This window comes from Lagopus leucura, unplaced genomic scaffold (assembly GCF_019238085.1).
Source record: "Lagopus leucura isolate 7727_CA_CO unplaced genomic scaffold, USGS_WTPT01 Super-Scaffold_1, whole genome shotgun sequence".
Lineage (NCBI taxonomy): Eukaryota > Metazoa > Chordata > Aves > Galliformes > Phasianidae > Lagopus > Lagopus leucura.
Window position 1 is genome coordinate 24,032,203 of NW_024962250.1, and position 16,476 is coordinate 24,048,678.

Here is a 16,476-nt window from a genome sequence, read left to right on the forward strand (position 1 = left end):
TTGCACAGATAAGAACTGCAGCTTCTACAACTTTAAAAGACAACATCAAAAAAGAAAAAATTACTTTAAGGCTCACATGAGACTTCTGCTCAAATAAGGTATCTATTCTTTTAAAAGAAGACTGAGTTGTAAACATTTCTCTTTTTAATTCTACTTACATTGATTTCTCGTATATACTGCATAGAGTATATCACTCCAAGCTTGCAAAGAGCTAGGAAGACTGGAACCTGGGCATCTGGGCTTGCTTCAGCAGCCATATCATAGAATCGTTTTGCAAGATGAATATCCTACAATTACAAAGATACAAAAATCAGTTCTAAAGAACTCAAGAAGTTATAAGATCTAGAGCTTTTTCTACATGAAAATAGATGCTGTCATTTGAAAATGCTTTTTTTCTTGGTTGAGTTAAACAAAAACCATTCAAGTACAACCCCCTCCTTTTTTTTCCTGAGGGATGGTCATCTTTGAATACACAAGTAGAAGCTTACATCCAAGGGTAAAGCTAGCACAATTGATGCTGGAATTGAAGCTAATAAAGAGATCAATATTAATAAATTCAACCCATGCACTGTAAAACAAAGCCTATATTTAGACAACAACTTGAGTATACTTTATGTATGCAACACCACACCAGATGAGAAAGAGTAAGAAAACAGAAGCCATGTAGGAGTACATAGCAACAACTCCTCCCAGCTATAGTACAGCATGCCTCCTGCAGAAAGCCTGCAACTTCTAACAATTTCTGAACACATTCCAAATTAGATTCTACTTCTTATTGTAAACCGACATGCCTAAGTGAGAGCAGTGTGGCAAAACATGAACATCAACAGCCAGCCAATTTTAGAGAAGCTTAAATTAGCCTTCTCTACTGAGCTAGTTGGAACAAGGTGACTGTATCATGAACAGAGGATACCTTAGAGGTACCAGATTTAACCAGAGGCTAAATACCTTAGCTCCCCCTCAACTGCTTTCTATTTGTTAACACAGAAAAACTTTTTTTGATACACACGGAAATAAATTGATTTTTCAATGTACCTATGAACCCCAAAACAACTCGAGTACTCTTCAAGCCTGGGAAGTCTGCCTGAATTTCCTTGTTTCCTTATACTAAGACAGTATAAACGAAATAAGCATACAAAGGATCCTAATCATGTATTACTTTTATTTCTAATTAGGAAGTTATTAGTTGTATTTATACATTCTTCCCTCTCACTTGATAGATGAGAAAGAGCTGCAAATGCTCAAGTGTCTTAATACAAGTAAAGAACTAAGATTACACGGAATCCTAGAGAGCACCATGGAAAAGTTAACATAAGAGACTTGATGCTGTTAAAAATAAGAATATAGTTTTCATTCTGATATGCAGACTCAAATTGGACAATGCCAGTGAATACATGAATAGCAGTATGTGTGTGAAATTTCTGAAGGGGTTTAATAATTGTCTTTGAACTAGAATGAATCTCAAAGCTATCCATACTGAGCAAATATGATACAGAATCCTATCTGCAAGAAATACTGTTTATTCAGTAAGTAAATGGTGAATAATGCATAAGCTGTTTGGAAGAAGTATCATACTTATTCAGGACTATCCTGAACCAACAACGACCTGAGCTGAAGTTGTGCAGCTATTAGATAATTTTTCCCAGCTCTGAATTGATTGCAATCTTAATGGTATGAATATAGGTAGAGAGAGAACAGAATTACACAACACTTCATTCAATAGCGAAAGTTCCCAATTTGTTAGATATTGCAATGCTAAAAGTCAATAAAGGACCCATCCACAGCCCTCCAGTGAAAGAACAGACTTCAATTGCAGACAACATATGCTAACATCATGACTTCAGTTGAGTTATTTGAAGGAGACATTCAAAATTCAGTAGTTTCCATTCTAGGAAAGGATAACAAAATATTTCTTGACTCAAAATTCAGTCTGTCTTCTTTTAGACTATCCTAATCCAACCCTGTTCCAGTCTTCTTTGTCAATCCTGAACTCCATTCTCTCTCATCTTATGAATCTAAACTTTTAGGACACACCAAGCGAAGAGTAGCTAGGTATTCAAAATCTCCAAGACTGGTTTTATAGACTATATTTCTTGTCTAGACGTTCTCAGTGCTCACTTTCCTTATTTATATTAGCTATTTCAATTAAGGTAAGGTAGGTTGCTCAGAATTAGTATGCAAATACAAATTTCATTATTCTGACATATGTAAGAGAATGTAAAGGATTCTGTACATTTTAGTTTATTTAGGGGCTGTTCAGCCTGGAGAAGAGAAGGCTTCAGGGTGACACCATAGTGGCCTTTCATTACCTAAAAGAGGGCTAGAAGAAGGGGACAGACTCTTTAGCAGGGTCCCTTGAGATAGGGCATGGGGAAATGGTTTCAAACTAAAAAAGAGGAGATTAAGACTGGGCATAAGGATAAAGTTTTTTTTTTTTGTAAAATACACCGGAATAGGTTGCCCAGAGATGTAGCAGAAGCCCTGTCCCTAGACACAGACTGATCTTGGTGTAAATGTGTTCACTGCAGAAGAGTCGGATTAGATGATCTTTAATGGTCCCTTCCAATTCAAAAGATTCTAAGATCTGATACATTTCTTATAGGAACTAAATGTGCTGCTTTCTTTTAGTATTTTGTAAAGCAAACTGCAGTCTAATTTGAAAAGCTACATCTAACAATCACATAGTTCATACCCTCTGAAATATCAGTTCATTTGTTTTCAATATCGTGACATTTTGAAAAGAAGAGCTCCATATACTTTCAAGCACTGTGTTATAAGTAGAAGCAATCCTGTGCAGAAATAGCCTGAATCTGGAATTGATTTTGATTTCTTTCATTATATTTTGAAGTCTTGAAAACATTACAAAATTGGATGCAAATATGAGTTACCCTTTTGCCAAACTTCACAATTAAGGGCAATTTTTTCCCTGCCTATACCTTACTTCCTCACACACAGAAGCATGAAATGGATATATTTCTGTAATTGCTAAGGGAGGCTGTACTGAGGCATGCAAATTCCTGCTAAGTGACTACATAGTGGCTGAAGTCCACTATGACTAGGGATTTTAATATTAGTAAATGTACTGTAATGAATCTGCCTATCAGCTTACATCTCACTCACCTGCTTGATGCCCAATCCCTTCTCATGCATGTAGCCCAGATTGAACATCGCTTGGGCACTGTGCTGCTGCTCTGATGCCAGTCGATAGTGAATAAATGCTGTTTCATAATCAACATCAGTACCAAATCCATAGAAATGGTAATCTCCAAGTTTAATTCTTGCAACTGTGTATCCTACAAAGAAACAAAAAACATCATAAAAGATAAAACATCTAGTCAAAGTAAGCCTTTCAATTTCACATGAAGCTTCACTACGGGCTTTATGCACACTGTATAAAGTAATATTTTCTCTTTTTTTGCCTTTCTCACAACAGATTTTTAAAAGAAATACTCAGGCTTAGACAACCCTAACTGACTTCTATTTTCTAGAAGGTACTTCTCCCAGTAACCCTACCAATATTTCTATTACCAGTACACATTGAAAAGCTATGTAATCTCCATAGTCACTGAAGTAAAAAAGCTTTTCATTTATTATATGGTCATTAAGGACTAAAGAATTGTTTTTAAAACAGAAATAATGAAAACAAACTGAAGCCTCTGATAATCACTTGGTAACTGAATATTTCTAGTAAAAGAGAGCACTGTCTAAATATTTTCAGACAAAATCTTACGCTCCATTTAAATCATAGCTCCCCTTAAGTAGAAAGCTGATAGACTAACATTTATGTAGATGAACCTGTGTGAAGGTTAGAGAACTCTACTGAGATATAAGATTATTAAACTTAGATTTGTGTATTTTACTATAGGATCACAATACTAGAGTTTAAACTCTGCTTTGTTGAACAATGCTGAATTCTTGATCACTGGGCTTTTCTTGCTTTCAATAAGGAATGACATTTCTTATGAATGATGACAAGTACCAAAATCCTCAAGATATTTTGCATCTACATTAAAAAGGTGGATCAACTAAAATATTCAAGTAAATATATATTTCTCAATGTTTAATACTGCTCTATAATTTCATGTGTAATGGCAAGAGAAATGCATTCTACATTTTTTAAAAAATTTTTATTTTTTTACACTTTCCAGGACTTCAGAGCGCAATATGCCTACAGTCACGAAGCAATAACTTTATGGCTACCAGTAGAATAAAGAACAGCCACAAGCTCTTGTGGAATATGACTAATGTTGAACAAAATAGAAGCTTTTCTCCCCTTCCTTGCTTCATAAAGAAAAAAAAAAAAGTGTGTATCTGACATCTGATGTAACTGGAATTGTTACCATACCAAACGTACCTTGAGAAGCCGCTCTATTCCAGTGAAGCAATGCTCGTGGATATGTTTCATTTTCTCCTACTATGCTAGCTTCTTCTAGAAAGGAAATCAATTTAGTTAAGTGAGAATCTGGTACACACACACACACACACACACACACACACTCACACCTAGCTGCCCTCAAATGCTTATATGCAGCATGTAAGAAGATTAAAAATTTAAGTGTGCTATTGCCCAAACATGATTCAGCGGGTCTGAAATCAGTAAGAAATACATTCATTTTTATGTTTTTTTTTTTTTTTTTTTCTCTTCATCTCTCCCCACATACAAGTTATGAACAAACTGTATGGTTTTACCTCAAAGGTCTCAATTTTTTTCACTTGGAGTGTGAATATGGTTTCAGGCATACTACCTCACAGTTAAAAGATTCTCTGTATGAAGTGTATTTAACAGTTTTACATTAATCTCGAATTGAGATGTAGATTTATAGATATAATAATAATTGAAATTTTAACCCAGACCAAGATGCTATGTCCCAGCCACAACTGATACCTCTGCTGTGTCAGCTTTAGCTTATGTAAAGATGAGTAACTAAAGCCCCTTTGAAAAAACACTCACTACCCTATTCTTAAATCCTAGAAGTCAAAATTTAAGTGTTTCCTGACTTAAAGGTTAGAAAGCTATAGAGGTAAAAAGACTACCAATTTTCCAGTGTGAAAAGGAGGAAAGGTGACAAAAGTTCCATTGAAGCACTAACTGAACAAGATAGACCTTCAAGAATTCTAAAGTTCTACTAACAGGACTATTACAAGTGAGCTGAAAAAACCTGAGAACGAGCTGGAGTCCTTACTTTGATCAAGTATGAAAGCAGCATTGCTTTGTGCAACTTCATAGCCCTGTTCTGCCAAAAGAAGATACTGAACAACAGCAGAATTTGAATCGCCATCTTTATAGCTGTTGTATGCAGTCATAAGTCTTTCAGACCAGCGTCCTCGTTCACAAACATTCTTAAACAACTGCAGAGGAATAGAGAAGAGGGAGAAGTCTGTGAGGAACTTCAGAAATTTGTATTTTACAGGAGGTAAACTTTGAACATTCAAACACCTGTTAAAAGCATTTGCATTTCACAGGAAAGTCTCAATCGATAAATTCACTGCTTAAGACAGGCTTAAACTTCAAGATACAGAGTATATAGATTCCTAAGTAAATCTTGGTGTGTAAAAAACACCAAGATTCAGCTGCTTACTCAGAAATATACTGAACAAGAGCTTTAAAAAAAATGTCCTATTTCTCAGCTTAAATTGTACACTTGAAACTATGTCTAAATGAAAAAAAAAATCAGTAATTAAATAGTGAAGTGTGTATTACGTTCATCTGATTTTCTTCTGAGCTAAGAAAACAAATGTCACATCACAGCAACACAAAAATTAAAGGTTTTTCTCATGAGATACAAAGCAATTCAATAATTTAATACTTTCCCTTATGATAGCCTTGGTTCTGCAGTCACCAATGCATTTTAACTATGACATATCTTAGGTAAACTGACATAGTTATATCCAATCATTTGCAAGTTAACATTATTGGACTTGCATTATAAGTGGATGACCTTACCTCAACAGCAGTATGACAAGAACGCATCACTCCAGTGCCAGTAGCATGCATCTGAGCCAGATTGTAAAAAGCCAGAATATGGCCACCCTGGGAGGCCAAATTAAAATATTTCAAAGCTTGTTTATAGTCTCTCTTGACTCCAATACCATCTAAAAGAAATATTAAGTCAATGCTATTCATTCCTCGTAACAGGCAAAGTTGTATGAAATACAGCACAATCGCTACAAAACATTACAGAAAGGTACATAAATGAGTGGGGAGAAAGACAAATAGGAAAAAAACATAAATGCAGTCTAGTAACACTGCAGTATACATGCAGTATATCCTCACCTTTAATGCCACCTAGTGAACAGATACTGAAATGGCAGTTGCTTATACCTGGCAAATCATTTTGATGCCACTTACTGTAATACATGGAACCCAGCTGAAGTTGTCCATCAACCCATCCCTGTTCTGCAGCCTTCTGGAAGTACTTCAGAGCTAGCTCATAGTTCTGCAGGAAAATTCGATCCAGTCATTAGAGCCTTGCAATATAGCACAATTTAAATAAAGAGAGAACGCGTGTAAAATAAAACAGCTACAGGCTTAAGATATAAAAATAAGACATACAAGGCATATTCTGACTGACAAGTGAACAGGTTGCCAAGAGATGGAGATATGGGAGATATTCAAAAGATGGCTGGTTGAAGATGGTCCCAAGCAACTCATTCTAAGAAGTCTTACTGCAGCATGTGGGTTGGACGATACAACTTATAGAATCACATAGAATGATTGAGTTTGGCAGGAACCTCTAGAGGTAAATGAAAGCTGGCATCCACACATAATGTTGCCACAAATAGTTATAGTTCAAGAGATTTTTTGTGCTGTTTCAAAAGCAAGCAACTTGTTTCCTCAACTTGGAAAATTAAACTTTATGAATACCTGTTTATATAACTAAAAATGTAACACCTGACAGAAAAAGAGACCTCTGTGTTGGTAATGCAATGAGGCCAAAGAACTAATTAAAAGCCTCAAGGCGTTCCTCCACTGTCACAAGAGATAAAATTGGGGGCAGTTAGGGCTTGCTTTGCTTCACAAGAAAATTAAAGCTAAGTTTAAAACTCCAGCAAAACTTTCACACTGCCCCACTTCTCTAACAGCGCTGGCAGTATTTTCAAACTTGTTAGAAGGAACTTAGAACATGTTTAAGAGTTGTTAACCCTTCAGTGAATTACTATTATTTTTATATTAAAAGTTTCTCCACGAAGCTTTCAGAGCAATATAATTCTCCTCAAGTAAGTGTTCTACAGTACTCCTCTCTAGAGAAAGAGCTTGTAGAAAGCAAGAAGTTGCAAAATCAGCACAATCAGCTATGACAAGTGTAATACTATACTGGGATGATAATACCGGGGTGGCAAAGTCTTTGGCTACAGCAAATGAGAACAAACCCAAATGCAGCAGCCACAGACGCAGAAATGAAGGAAAAGAGCTCAGGTAAGCAGGGATCTCCAGCAAGAGACACCGTCACCTTCACTGTCAACCCTTAAATGAGGACTGGGAAGGGGTGGATCTTGGCTCCACCTCTTCCAGTCAGTGAGGTGCATTGCTTGCACCTGAGCTCCCCTGGGTTGACCTTCGCTTCCCACCAGGTGCTCAACCACTGATTCAGGCCATGACTTAACATTTCCACTACACCTAGAAAGATGACCATCAAAAACTTACCACTGGAACACCTCTTCCATAGAGATAAGCCATTCCTAACCCACTCTGCCCAACCGGATTACCCTGAAGCAAAAAAATAAAATTCTGTAAAGAAAATCAAGCCTACAACTAAATTTCTCAAATTTTGCAGCTCTTTAGTAATGCAAAAACAAGTAGTGCTGAAATAGATGAAAACATGCAAAACAAATTTATTAAGCAATAGTTATTTAAGAAGAAAATAGCGTATCTGGGAAATTTTACTCAATAGCTACATAGGTGATTAAAACAGGAAAAAAATTTTAATGCTAGTTATCAAAGTCCACAGTGCATTTTCAAAATGTTGAACACTCACCCTTAGGAAGCTAGAGCATTAACAACTTATTCATCTTTAGTTTTTCCAAGTTTGAAGCATTCTGAATGCCATAGAAACTCCCAAACAATTAGCAAAGCTCTAAGAATCTGTCTTAAATTGAGGCAGATTGCTGGTGGTCCTGTGTTAATCACCAGCATCACTACAGAATTAGAAGTACGTAGAACTGTAAGTAGAATTGTAGAAGGTAATGGGGCATATCAGAAACTTTTAGTGAAGGTAGCAAATTATCAAGTCAAGAGGACCAGTATCAGAACAGTCTCCAGGTCCTTGACATTCAGGATTTAGTTAAACTGTAGCCTAGGACAGGAGTAGCTGTACACATACATAAGCGTGCAAAAAGGCATTAGTAATATTTCTGAGCTATTCAACTTCTATAGTGCAGATGCTGTATTTCTTGCAAGCAGATAATCATACCATATCAGCAGCTTTCTTGAAATACTGAAGAGCTGTTTCATTATTCTGAGGTACAACATCACTTCCTTCTGAGTACATCTGAAAGAAAAAAAAAAATCATTTCTGATGACTACTCAAATAAATTAACTTTCACAGAATCACAGAATTGTAGGGGTTGGAAGGGACCTCCAGAGATCATCGAGTCCAACCCCCCTGCCAAAGCAGGTTCCCTACAGTAGGTCGCACAGGTAGGCGTCCAGGCAGGTCTTGAACATCTCCAGAGAAGGAGACTCCACCACCTCCCTGGGCAGCCTGTTCCAGTGCTCCGTCACCCTCACTGTAAAGAAGTTCTTGCAAATAATTTTCTGTGGACATCATGAAGCACTGTAGCATTAGGCAACTCTATTTATTTTATTATGAAATAAAGAACTTATACCAAAGCAGAATACATGTATTATGCTATAACTTCAGATTCTGAGGGTTTAGATTCCAATGAAGAATGAACTATCCATAAAGTTAAAAGCTTTGAGTAATAATATTCTTCACTTCTGATCCAGTGTGGAGAAACACAATTAGGCAAAAAAGTTCTCTAAGACCAATGGAAGTTAAACTATACTAGCATGTAAAATACGCTTGAAAACAAGAATTGGTTGCTAGGCCCTGTTCCTAGCCTAATTCAATTCAAGCATTTATTATATATGTATTCAAACAGCCCTGAAAGCAGGAAACTGCAATCTGTTACGTCAGGTGCCTTGATAAGCACACTATACTCTTTTTTTCCATGAGTTTTTTAATCTCCAGTGCAGTGAGAACCTCAAGAAGGTAAGCCAGAGCTACTGTACACTGCTGCCTAATCTTACGGGGTACTCACATTGAATAATAAGGATTTAGCTCCTCATACAGAGTAAAGGTAGCTGATAACCTAGATCTCAGGCAAGTGACCTGAATACCTTTCTAAGGAGAAAGGTGTTCACACCACAAATAGCAGCTGCTCAGTCCAATTTAAATTTAAGAAGGAAATAAGTCTCAGAAAACTGATATAAAGGTCCACTCTGCAGACAGATTCAAGCTTTGATACAAACCCACTGGAAACTAATTTAGATACCTCTGTTTCCAGTACAGAATAAGAAATTTTTTTTTTTTTCTTTCTGGAATAAACATTTGCTACACCACAGTTAACTATCTAGACACCCATTTCCTACTTTTAAACGTCTAGTTCAAGCACTATTCACTGAAAAAAAAACTTCCAAAAGTGAAAGAGGAAATAGAAAACAGACTAGACATAATAAACTGCTACTCTCAGTTTAAAACTAGCAAAGTTGAAGCTTCCAGCATTCCAGTTTGAGACTACACAAAATCAGGAGATAGGAAATACTATTATTCAACTGAAACAGACAATTGTCTTATTTTTGAGTGTTCAATATTTACCTTTCCTAGAAAGGCCATGGCATGTGAGTTGCCAGCATTAGCTGCTTGATTGAAGTACTCAAATGCGCGCTGGAGAAAGGAAAACAAGTATTTTAGTTATCTTGATATATGATCTGAGTCTTTTCTTACAAAATATAGCACAAGTACAATTGTCAGGCTTGCAGGTTCTTCTGAGCAAAAGGCTTATCAATGCTGCCTTATTTAATGGAGCTCCCTATATAAAATCTCAGTACTGAGCAGCAATACCACTCAGTGTATTCCAATAGGCAGAGAAAAAAACTGCTACTGAACACAAGCTATACAGGTATATAAGCTTGGGTATACTCATTCTGACCACTGAACATATTCTTTAAACTCTTATGATGAGCCATTTTTAAGGTGGCTGCTGTTACATAATTTGTGGTCAGTAGCAGAGTCTGAAATAATCCCCAGAACAGCACACTCAGCTCTCTAGTTTTTCAGTATATATTTTCAGAAGATAGTTATTTTAACTTTTACGAGCAATAGCTAGGCTAGCTTATGACTGCAGAAGTTTCGCTTTCTAAACAGATTTATTAACTGTAGTATTTCAGTCACCTCATTTTGGCTATTGAAGTGCTCTACTCTTTGAATTCATGTGAGTTAGAATATAATTGCTAATGTATACACAGTCCACCATGAAGATCCTACTACATATGCAGAAACTCAGCCAGTTTCAGATAACATTTAGTGGAAAAACTCGTCTTTGTATTTTTACTTCCTCATTTCTAAGACTAGTATTAAGCTAACTGTATTAAACACAAAATTAAATTTTACTGAAGACATTAAACACCTTATGGCACATAAGAGTTCTGCTTGATTGTGTTCTTAGCTACACTATTTCCACCCCACTCTGTAACTGTAATACAAACTGGAGATACACAGAAAGGCTACCTGATGATTTTGCTCTACTCCTCTTCCTCCATGCAAGTGCAATTGTCCAAGACCAACCTAAACATAAAGGGTACAATACAAATAAATCACTTTTCCATAGGAAATTTACTTTCTTAGAAACACAGATAATATAGACAAAGACAGAATACAAAACCCATTTCCTCCATATTATGCTAAGAGAAGTGGAGAATTAATGGAGAATAATAAAAAAGAAAAAAAAAAAAGACTGTTCATTTCAATTCTACACAATTCTTAAGTCTTAGCTGAGAGTTAAATTATGACAGTTGGCCTGCAGTGTTCTCCCCTCAACCTGTGTTACACATAGAAGAGGTCCAGCTGGCACCACGCAGAAATATTACAAAAACAAAGCAGTAAGAAACTGAGGCTCTTTCACAAGGCCAGTTCTTTTGACCAAGACTTCCCTTACAACATGTAAAATTATTCTTAAACTAGTCTGATTGGCTTCCATGAACTCCAATATCATCTTCTCTAAGATACAGAAGTGATAATATTTTGGATTTATTTTTCCACAGATATTTGCTTTTAAGTCCAATCTTAAGCATGCTAAAATATAAGCTCCTTCTCATAAAAGATAGTCGGGAAATGTCAATCAACCTGACTGCTGAGAAATACTGAGAGAGATATTAGAGCTTTAGCTTCCTAAAACTTTTCATACAATCCCCCAAAACTCCTGCAAAATATCAAATGAACTTAAGTTTTACCTGTGCTTGTACATCTCCTTTCTCTGCTACAAACTGGTAATACTGAATCAAGTCTTCTTCCAGCATTCCACTTGCCATTCCTGGATTTTCTACTTCATCTGCTAAGCGAATCCGTTGAACCACTGTTCCACCAGTCAATGAAATATCACTAGCAACTAGAAAACAGATACGTAAAACTTTCAGGCAGCTTTTCTCAATACAAATACTATACTGCAACTTTGAGTAACCATTAGAGATCCAGGGTTTTTTTTTTTTTTTTAAACAGAGAATAAATTACTGAAACACTGTTTAAGAATTAAATTCATTTCTATAAAATAGAGGTAAAAAAACCTTACAATTCAGAACCAAACTGATAACTTAGAAGTGTAAAAATATAATTCTCTAATGCTGACAAAAGGAGACTTTCTAGGTATTTCTATATCATTCAAAAATATTAGTTGAGTAAAAAGTGTTTTTACCGTGATTAGCTACAAGTCGATAGTGAGTGAGAGCAGATTCACAGCTTTGCAGGACTCCTATCCCAGCCCAGTAACGGTAACCCTAAGAAGAAAACAAAGATGGCACTCATTTGACAACTCACTATCTGCCACATTACAAACAAAAGTTTTCACATTACTGGAACAAGTTTTGACAAGACAACAGGCTAAAAGAAAGCCATGAGACAATTCCAAAACCATTAAAAGCAATTGACTGATACCATTCAAAAGGCTAAGTGTATCCAATAAACAGCAGGTATTACTCCAGGACAAACTTACAGGTGAAAACCTAAACATCTTTCCACTTAAATGCAATATGTTTTCTCTTAAATCTCAACATAATTTGAAACTGCATCTTCTGCCAAGATCTTTGGCTTTCACTATTTTTATCAGCTTAGAACAATTAAGGCAGATATCATTTTGCTTTAAGTGAAAAGGGATATATATTTGGTTCATTTAAATCCACAGTGGCACACAGCTTACAGTGAGCAGATTTTTCCTTACACGAAGGAGGAATAATAGGAAATGCACGCATATAAAAACTTAACTGGGAGCTTTTACTTACCAAGATCATATGGGCTATCAGATTTCCTCCTAAAGCTCCAAATGTGTAGTAGACCAGGGCCTTAAAAAATAAAAATATCACTGATTATATAAACATCACCCTCCAAGATAAAAAAAAAACACACACAGAAGATTTTTTTCCATGTGTTACCTTAGCTTGACTAGAATTGACTCCTAGACCAGATGCATACAGAAATCCAAGGGCCTAGAAATAAAATGAAGATAGTCAGCAAATCCCAAGGAAATTCCAGGATTACGTATTCCTGGAATACATAATTATAAAGGAATCATACAACAACTCAAAGTTGGAAAGAACATGCTATTCTCTACCTTCACTTGGTACTTCCTCTATCTAGGCCCTTCCTTCCTTATTTTACAATATCAAGTTCCTAAGTTGTTCAGTTGTTTAAGAAACTTAAGAAACTACCATACATGCAATTCATCAGAATTCATTCTAACATAACAAACAACAGGTCAGAATTGGTACATACATGTAGGGAATACAGATACAATAGTAGTTAGAGTAACAAAAATTGTTTGGCTACATTTTTCCAAGTTACTTTTATTCTGTAAGTTTAGTTAAGTACTACTGTATCTACTCTAACACCTGTTACAGCTGTGTGACTCAGTAGAGAAACTAGTAGCATAGAAGATGCAGTGTACATAAACCATTCTAGGCAACTCTTAAAGTGTAGAGAAACAATGCAGATAGTACTGTGTAGTTAACAGAATACGTAAATAAGAGGGCTGTGGAGGTCACCAGGCGTAATAGGATCTGCAGGGGCCCCTTCTGTGGTTAATGGAATACATACAAGGGAGGCTGTGGAGGTCACCAGGCTCTGCGGGGGCCCCTTGACAGTGGAGAAACCATGGTGAGACATGGCAAGACAAGACATGCCACACGTCTATTGGGAAGAGATAATCGTAGCAAAGGTGATTGGTAACACTGCGATATAGGGAGAGCTATAAGAAGAGTGTGTTGCTTACAATAAACTGCATTTTGTCACATCATTTTGGTGTGCTGAATAGCGAACGAATGGATCAGGCCTAGCGCGGGACTGACTCGGTTGGGCACTGGGCCTGAGGCTGTCAGGCCACTGCGGGCCGGGCGGACCACAACTTAAGTCGCCGTGAGAAACGGCGACAGTACTGAATTCTAGACTGATAAAAATTCTGATCTTTATTGATATTAAGTCTCTAGAAAAAAAAAATACTCTCGCTTTTTAAGGCAAATCAGTGCTCTAACACTAAGTGGGGAATAGGATTTTCAAGACAAAGAATCAAGAGAAACCGGTCAACTCCAAAAGAAGCTGATGCTTCTGAAACAGAGAAGGAAGTAAGTATATGCAAACACTGATGTACACAAATTGACAATAGCCACAATTTTCAACACAATGAACAAGTACCACAGAATTGTTTCCATTGAAAAGGGGCCCTTAAAGTCATCTAGACCAACTCTCTTGCAATGAGCAGGGATACCTACAGGTAGATCAGTTGGCTCCTGGTAACAACCAGAACAAGTTGTTTCACATCACATTTTCAAACAAAGTGCTGTGTCTACTACCTTTTTTTAAATCTAGGTAACAGATGACATTCATTGTTTTCATCTCATTCTAGAGGAAAGAACAATCTATAAAACCCATTTAAAACAAGTACAATCTATAGATCTAAGCGACTTATAAACCTATGGAGATTTTTGCAGAATTTAAGAATTCACATACCATTTGTCCTTTAGGAGAACCTTCTTCTGTTAGTTTTTCAAATAGCTCTTTAGATGACTGTATGTTCTGCTTCAAGTAATCCCCAAACAACAGTGCGTAAGACACTTTCTCCATTGCCTTGGTATGATTCATGTCAGCTGCCTTCAGAAGATATTGATATGCTCTTAAAAGAAAACAATTTTAGTCACTTCAAAGCAAAACAGATTCCATTCCTAAACCTGTACAATTCACATTCTTGTATGAACAATTTCAAGCAATGTGCTGAATATTTACAAGGACCATTTCTGTAATAACCTCAGAGAATATAGCAGATTAAAAGAAGCCTGAAAACTACTTTGGAGTCTTTGATTTGATGAGTACAAAATTATTCAGATGAAAATACCAAATATTTGGTCCAAGACAACTGCACACATGACAAGTCACGTGATAAAACAGTCATGCTAACTGTAACAAAGTTCTCTGTTCTAAAATCTGATACTATTTAATCAAATGCTAACAGGTACTAGCTGTCTTTATCTTTGCCAAGGTGTGATGGACAATCTCTAAGTGTAGCTCAGCTTTCTGAGGTCAGAATAAGCTGCCTTGTCTCCATCGACAAATTTAACGCAGTAATCATGCTCACATAATAATCAGTACCCTGAAGTCACCACTTCCTGATGAAGTTGCCAAAATGAGTACCAGGCAGTTCTAAACTTAACTTCTTAACTTAGCTATTATTACAGTAAACTGAAAACTACTTCACCAACAACTGGTTGTATTACAGGGCAGAAAGTAAAAATACCAGAAAGAACAGAACATCTCTTTCTATTCTTTTTTGGTTTCTTCTACAAACATTACCCTAGCTCACAAAAAGCTAATTATTTGAGCTTTAGTAATTTGTGAATAAGATTAACATTTCCCTGAAGATCGAACAGAGCAGGACAAGAAAAGCTCTTCTTCACCAACCCAGTATTTGAAAACGAATGAAAACCATAACAAGAAACATTTGAAAAAGGATCTAGTAACAGAGACATATCAACTACTTGTATCACACACTCTCCTCTCAGGCAGGTCTCACATTCAGACTGTAGCTAGAAAACTGCAGCACCACCTTGCATTAAGCCAACACTTGGAAGACACTGATTCAGAAATTTATTTTCAGTACCATCACTGCCTAACTTGTTGATAAGTCTCATTAAGCAGGAAAATACCAAGGCATCTAATTTATGTTAATTCATAAACATAAATGACTGACCAGCTACATAGTCATTATCTTGTAGGGATGGAAGGTGTAGACTTACTCTTTCTTCTGAGCCTTTTTGGTGCTTTCATTAAGGATTTTCATTCCAGTCTGATAAATATCCTCAGCTTCTTGCATCTGCCTCCTCTTTTTGGACTGCTCTTCAGCTTTTAAAAGCAAAATAAATAACCCAAAACATTAAGATCTCCAATTACACATCTTAAGACTGGTCTCTCAAAATTCCTACTTGTTTTAAGGGTAAATACAGTTTAAGGAGTATTTTTGAAGACCAATAAACAACCCTGAGTGACTACCGGGCAAAGGAAACGTTGAGCATCTTCAAAGATACCATCTCATGTGATCTCTGTCATGAGTTTGCTGTCAAATTATTCCTTTCCTTGCTCAAAAGCAAGCTGTGCATGGAAGAAAGGTTCCTCCTTCAGGAGGATGCTTTCTAGAAAAAGCTTGCTTGCATACAAGAAAATCAGCAAGTGTAATGGGGAACACTGTCAAATCTCCATACTTCTACAGCTTCAGAAAGCGAGTTTTACAGATTCCCCCACTGCAAGATTTCCCAAAAGCTTTAAAAACTGCACTTGCACTATAATTCTTCCCCAGTATTTCCCATCATGAGAACTTTGCCTTTCTCATTTCTTACACGAGATGGCCATTAATATACAATAAGGACTTCCAGATCATGTAGTAAAGAGCATAAGGATATATGAAAACACTGAATTAAGAAAGTATTATTTGAACAAAAATAAAAAACACCAGCTTGCTTACTTTCACAGAAGCCCCACTTTTGATCTTTCTTGTAATCATAGGTTGTTGCACACCAAAGCCTGCCATCTTCCCTCCCATCTGCAGTACACTCTGCATATTCCTTCTCCATAAACAAAAAGGGGAAGTGGCAAGGTTCACCATCTGCAGTACCTCCAATAGCTGTCAAAACTGAAAATACATACCCAGAAATAACTTTAATTTATAGAATAAAGAGAAGCAGCTGTCTATCATACCAACATAGGAGACATACCAACATAATTC

General features: G+C 36.4%; 1 protein-coding gene across 1 annotated transcript in view; it reads right to left on the minus strand.

Annotated features, from left to right (window-relative positions):
• Positions 1-16,476, minus strand: part of SEL1L (SEL1L adaptor subunit of ERAD E3 ubiquitin ligase) — a 31,353-nt gene that overhangs the window by 5,111 nt on the left and 9,766 nt on the right. The window contains exons 4-20 of the mRNA XM_042866418.1: positions 16,216-16,383; positions 15,494-15,599; positions 14,214-14,376; positions 12,644-12,697; positions 12,494-12,553; positions 11,911-11,992; positions 11,453-11,607; positions 10,731-10,787; positions 9,819-9,887; positions 8,412-8,489; positions 7,646-7,708; positions 6,350-6,437; positions 5,945-6,093; positions 5,184-5,349; positions 4,355-4,429; positions 3,121-3,293; positions 159-287 (exon numbers count right to left, since the gene is read on the minus strand). Of these exons, the coding sequence (XP_042722352.1) occupies positions 159-287; positions 3,121-3,293; positions 4,355-4,429; positions 5,184-5,349; positions 5,945-6,093; positions 6,350-6,437; positions 7,646-7,708; positions 8,412-8,489; positions 9,819-9,887; positions 10,731-10,787; positions 11,453-11,607; positions 11,911-11,992; positions 12,494-12,553; positions 12,644-12,697; positions 14,214-14,376; positions 15,494-15,599; positions 16,216-16,383 (1,835 nt within the window). The remainder of the gene's footprint in view (positions 1-158; positions 288-3,120; positions 3,294-4,354; positions 4,430-5,183; positions 5,350-5,944; positions 6,094-6,349; positions 6,438-7,645; positions 7,709-8,411; positions 8,490-9,818; positions 9,888-10,730; positions 10,788-11,452; positions 11,608-11,910; positions 11,993-12,493; positions 12,554-12,643; positions 12,698-14,213; positions 14,377-15,493; positions 15,600-16,215; positions 16,384-16,476) is intronic.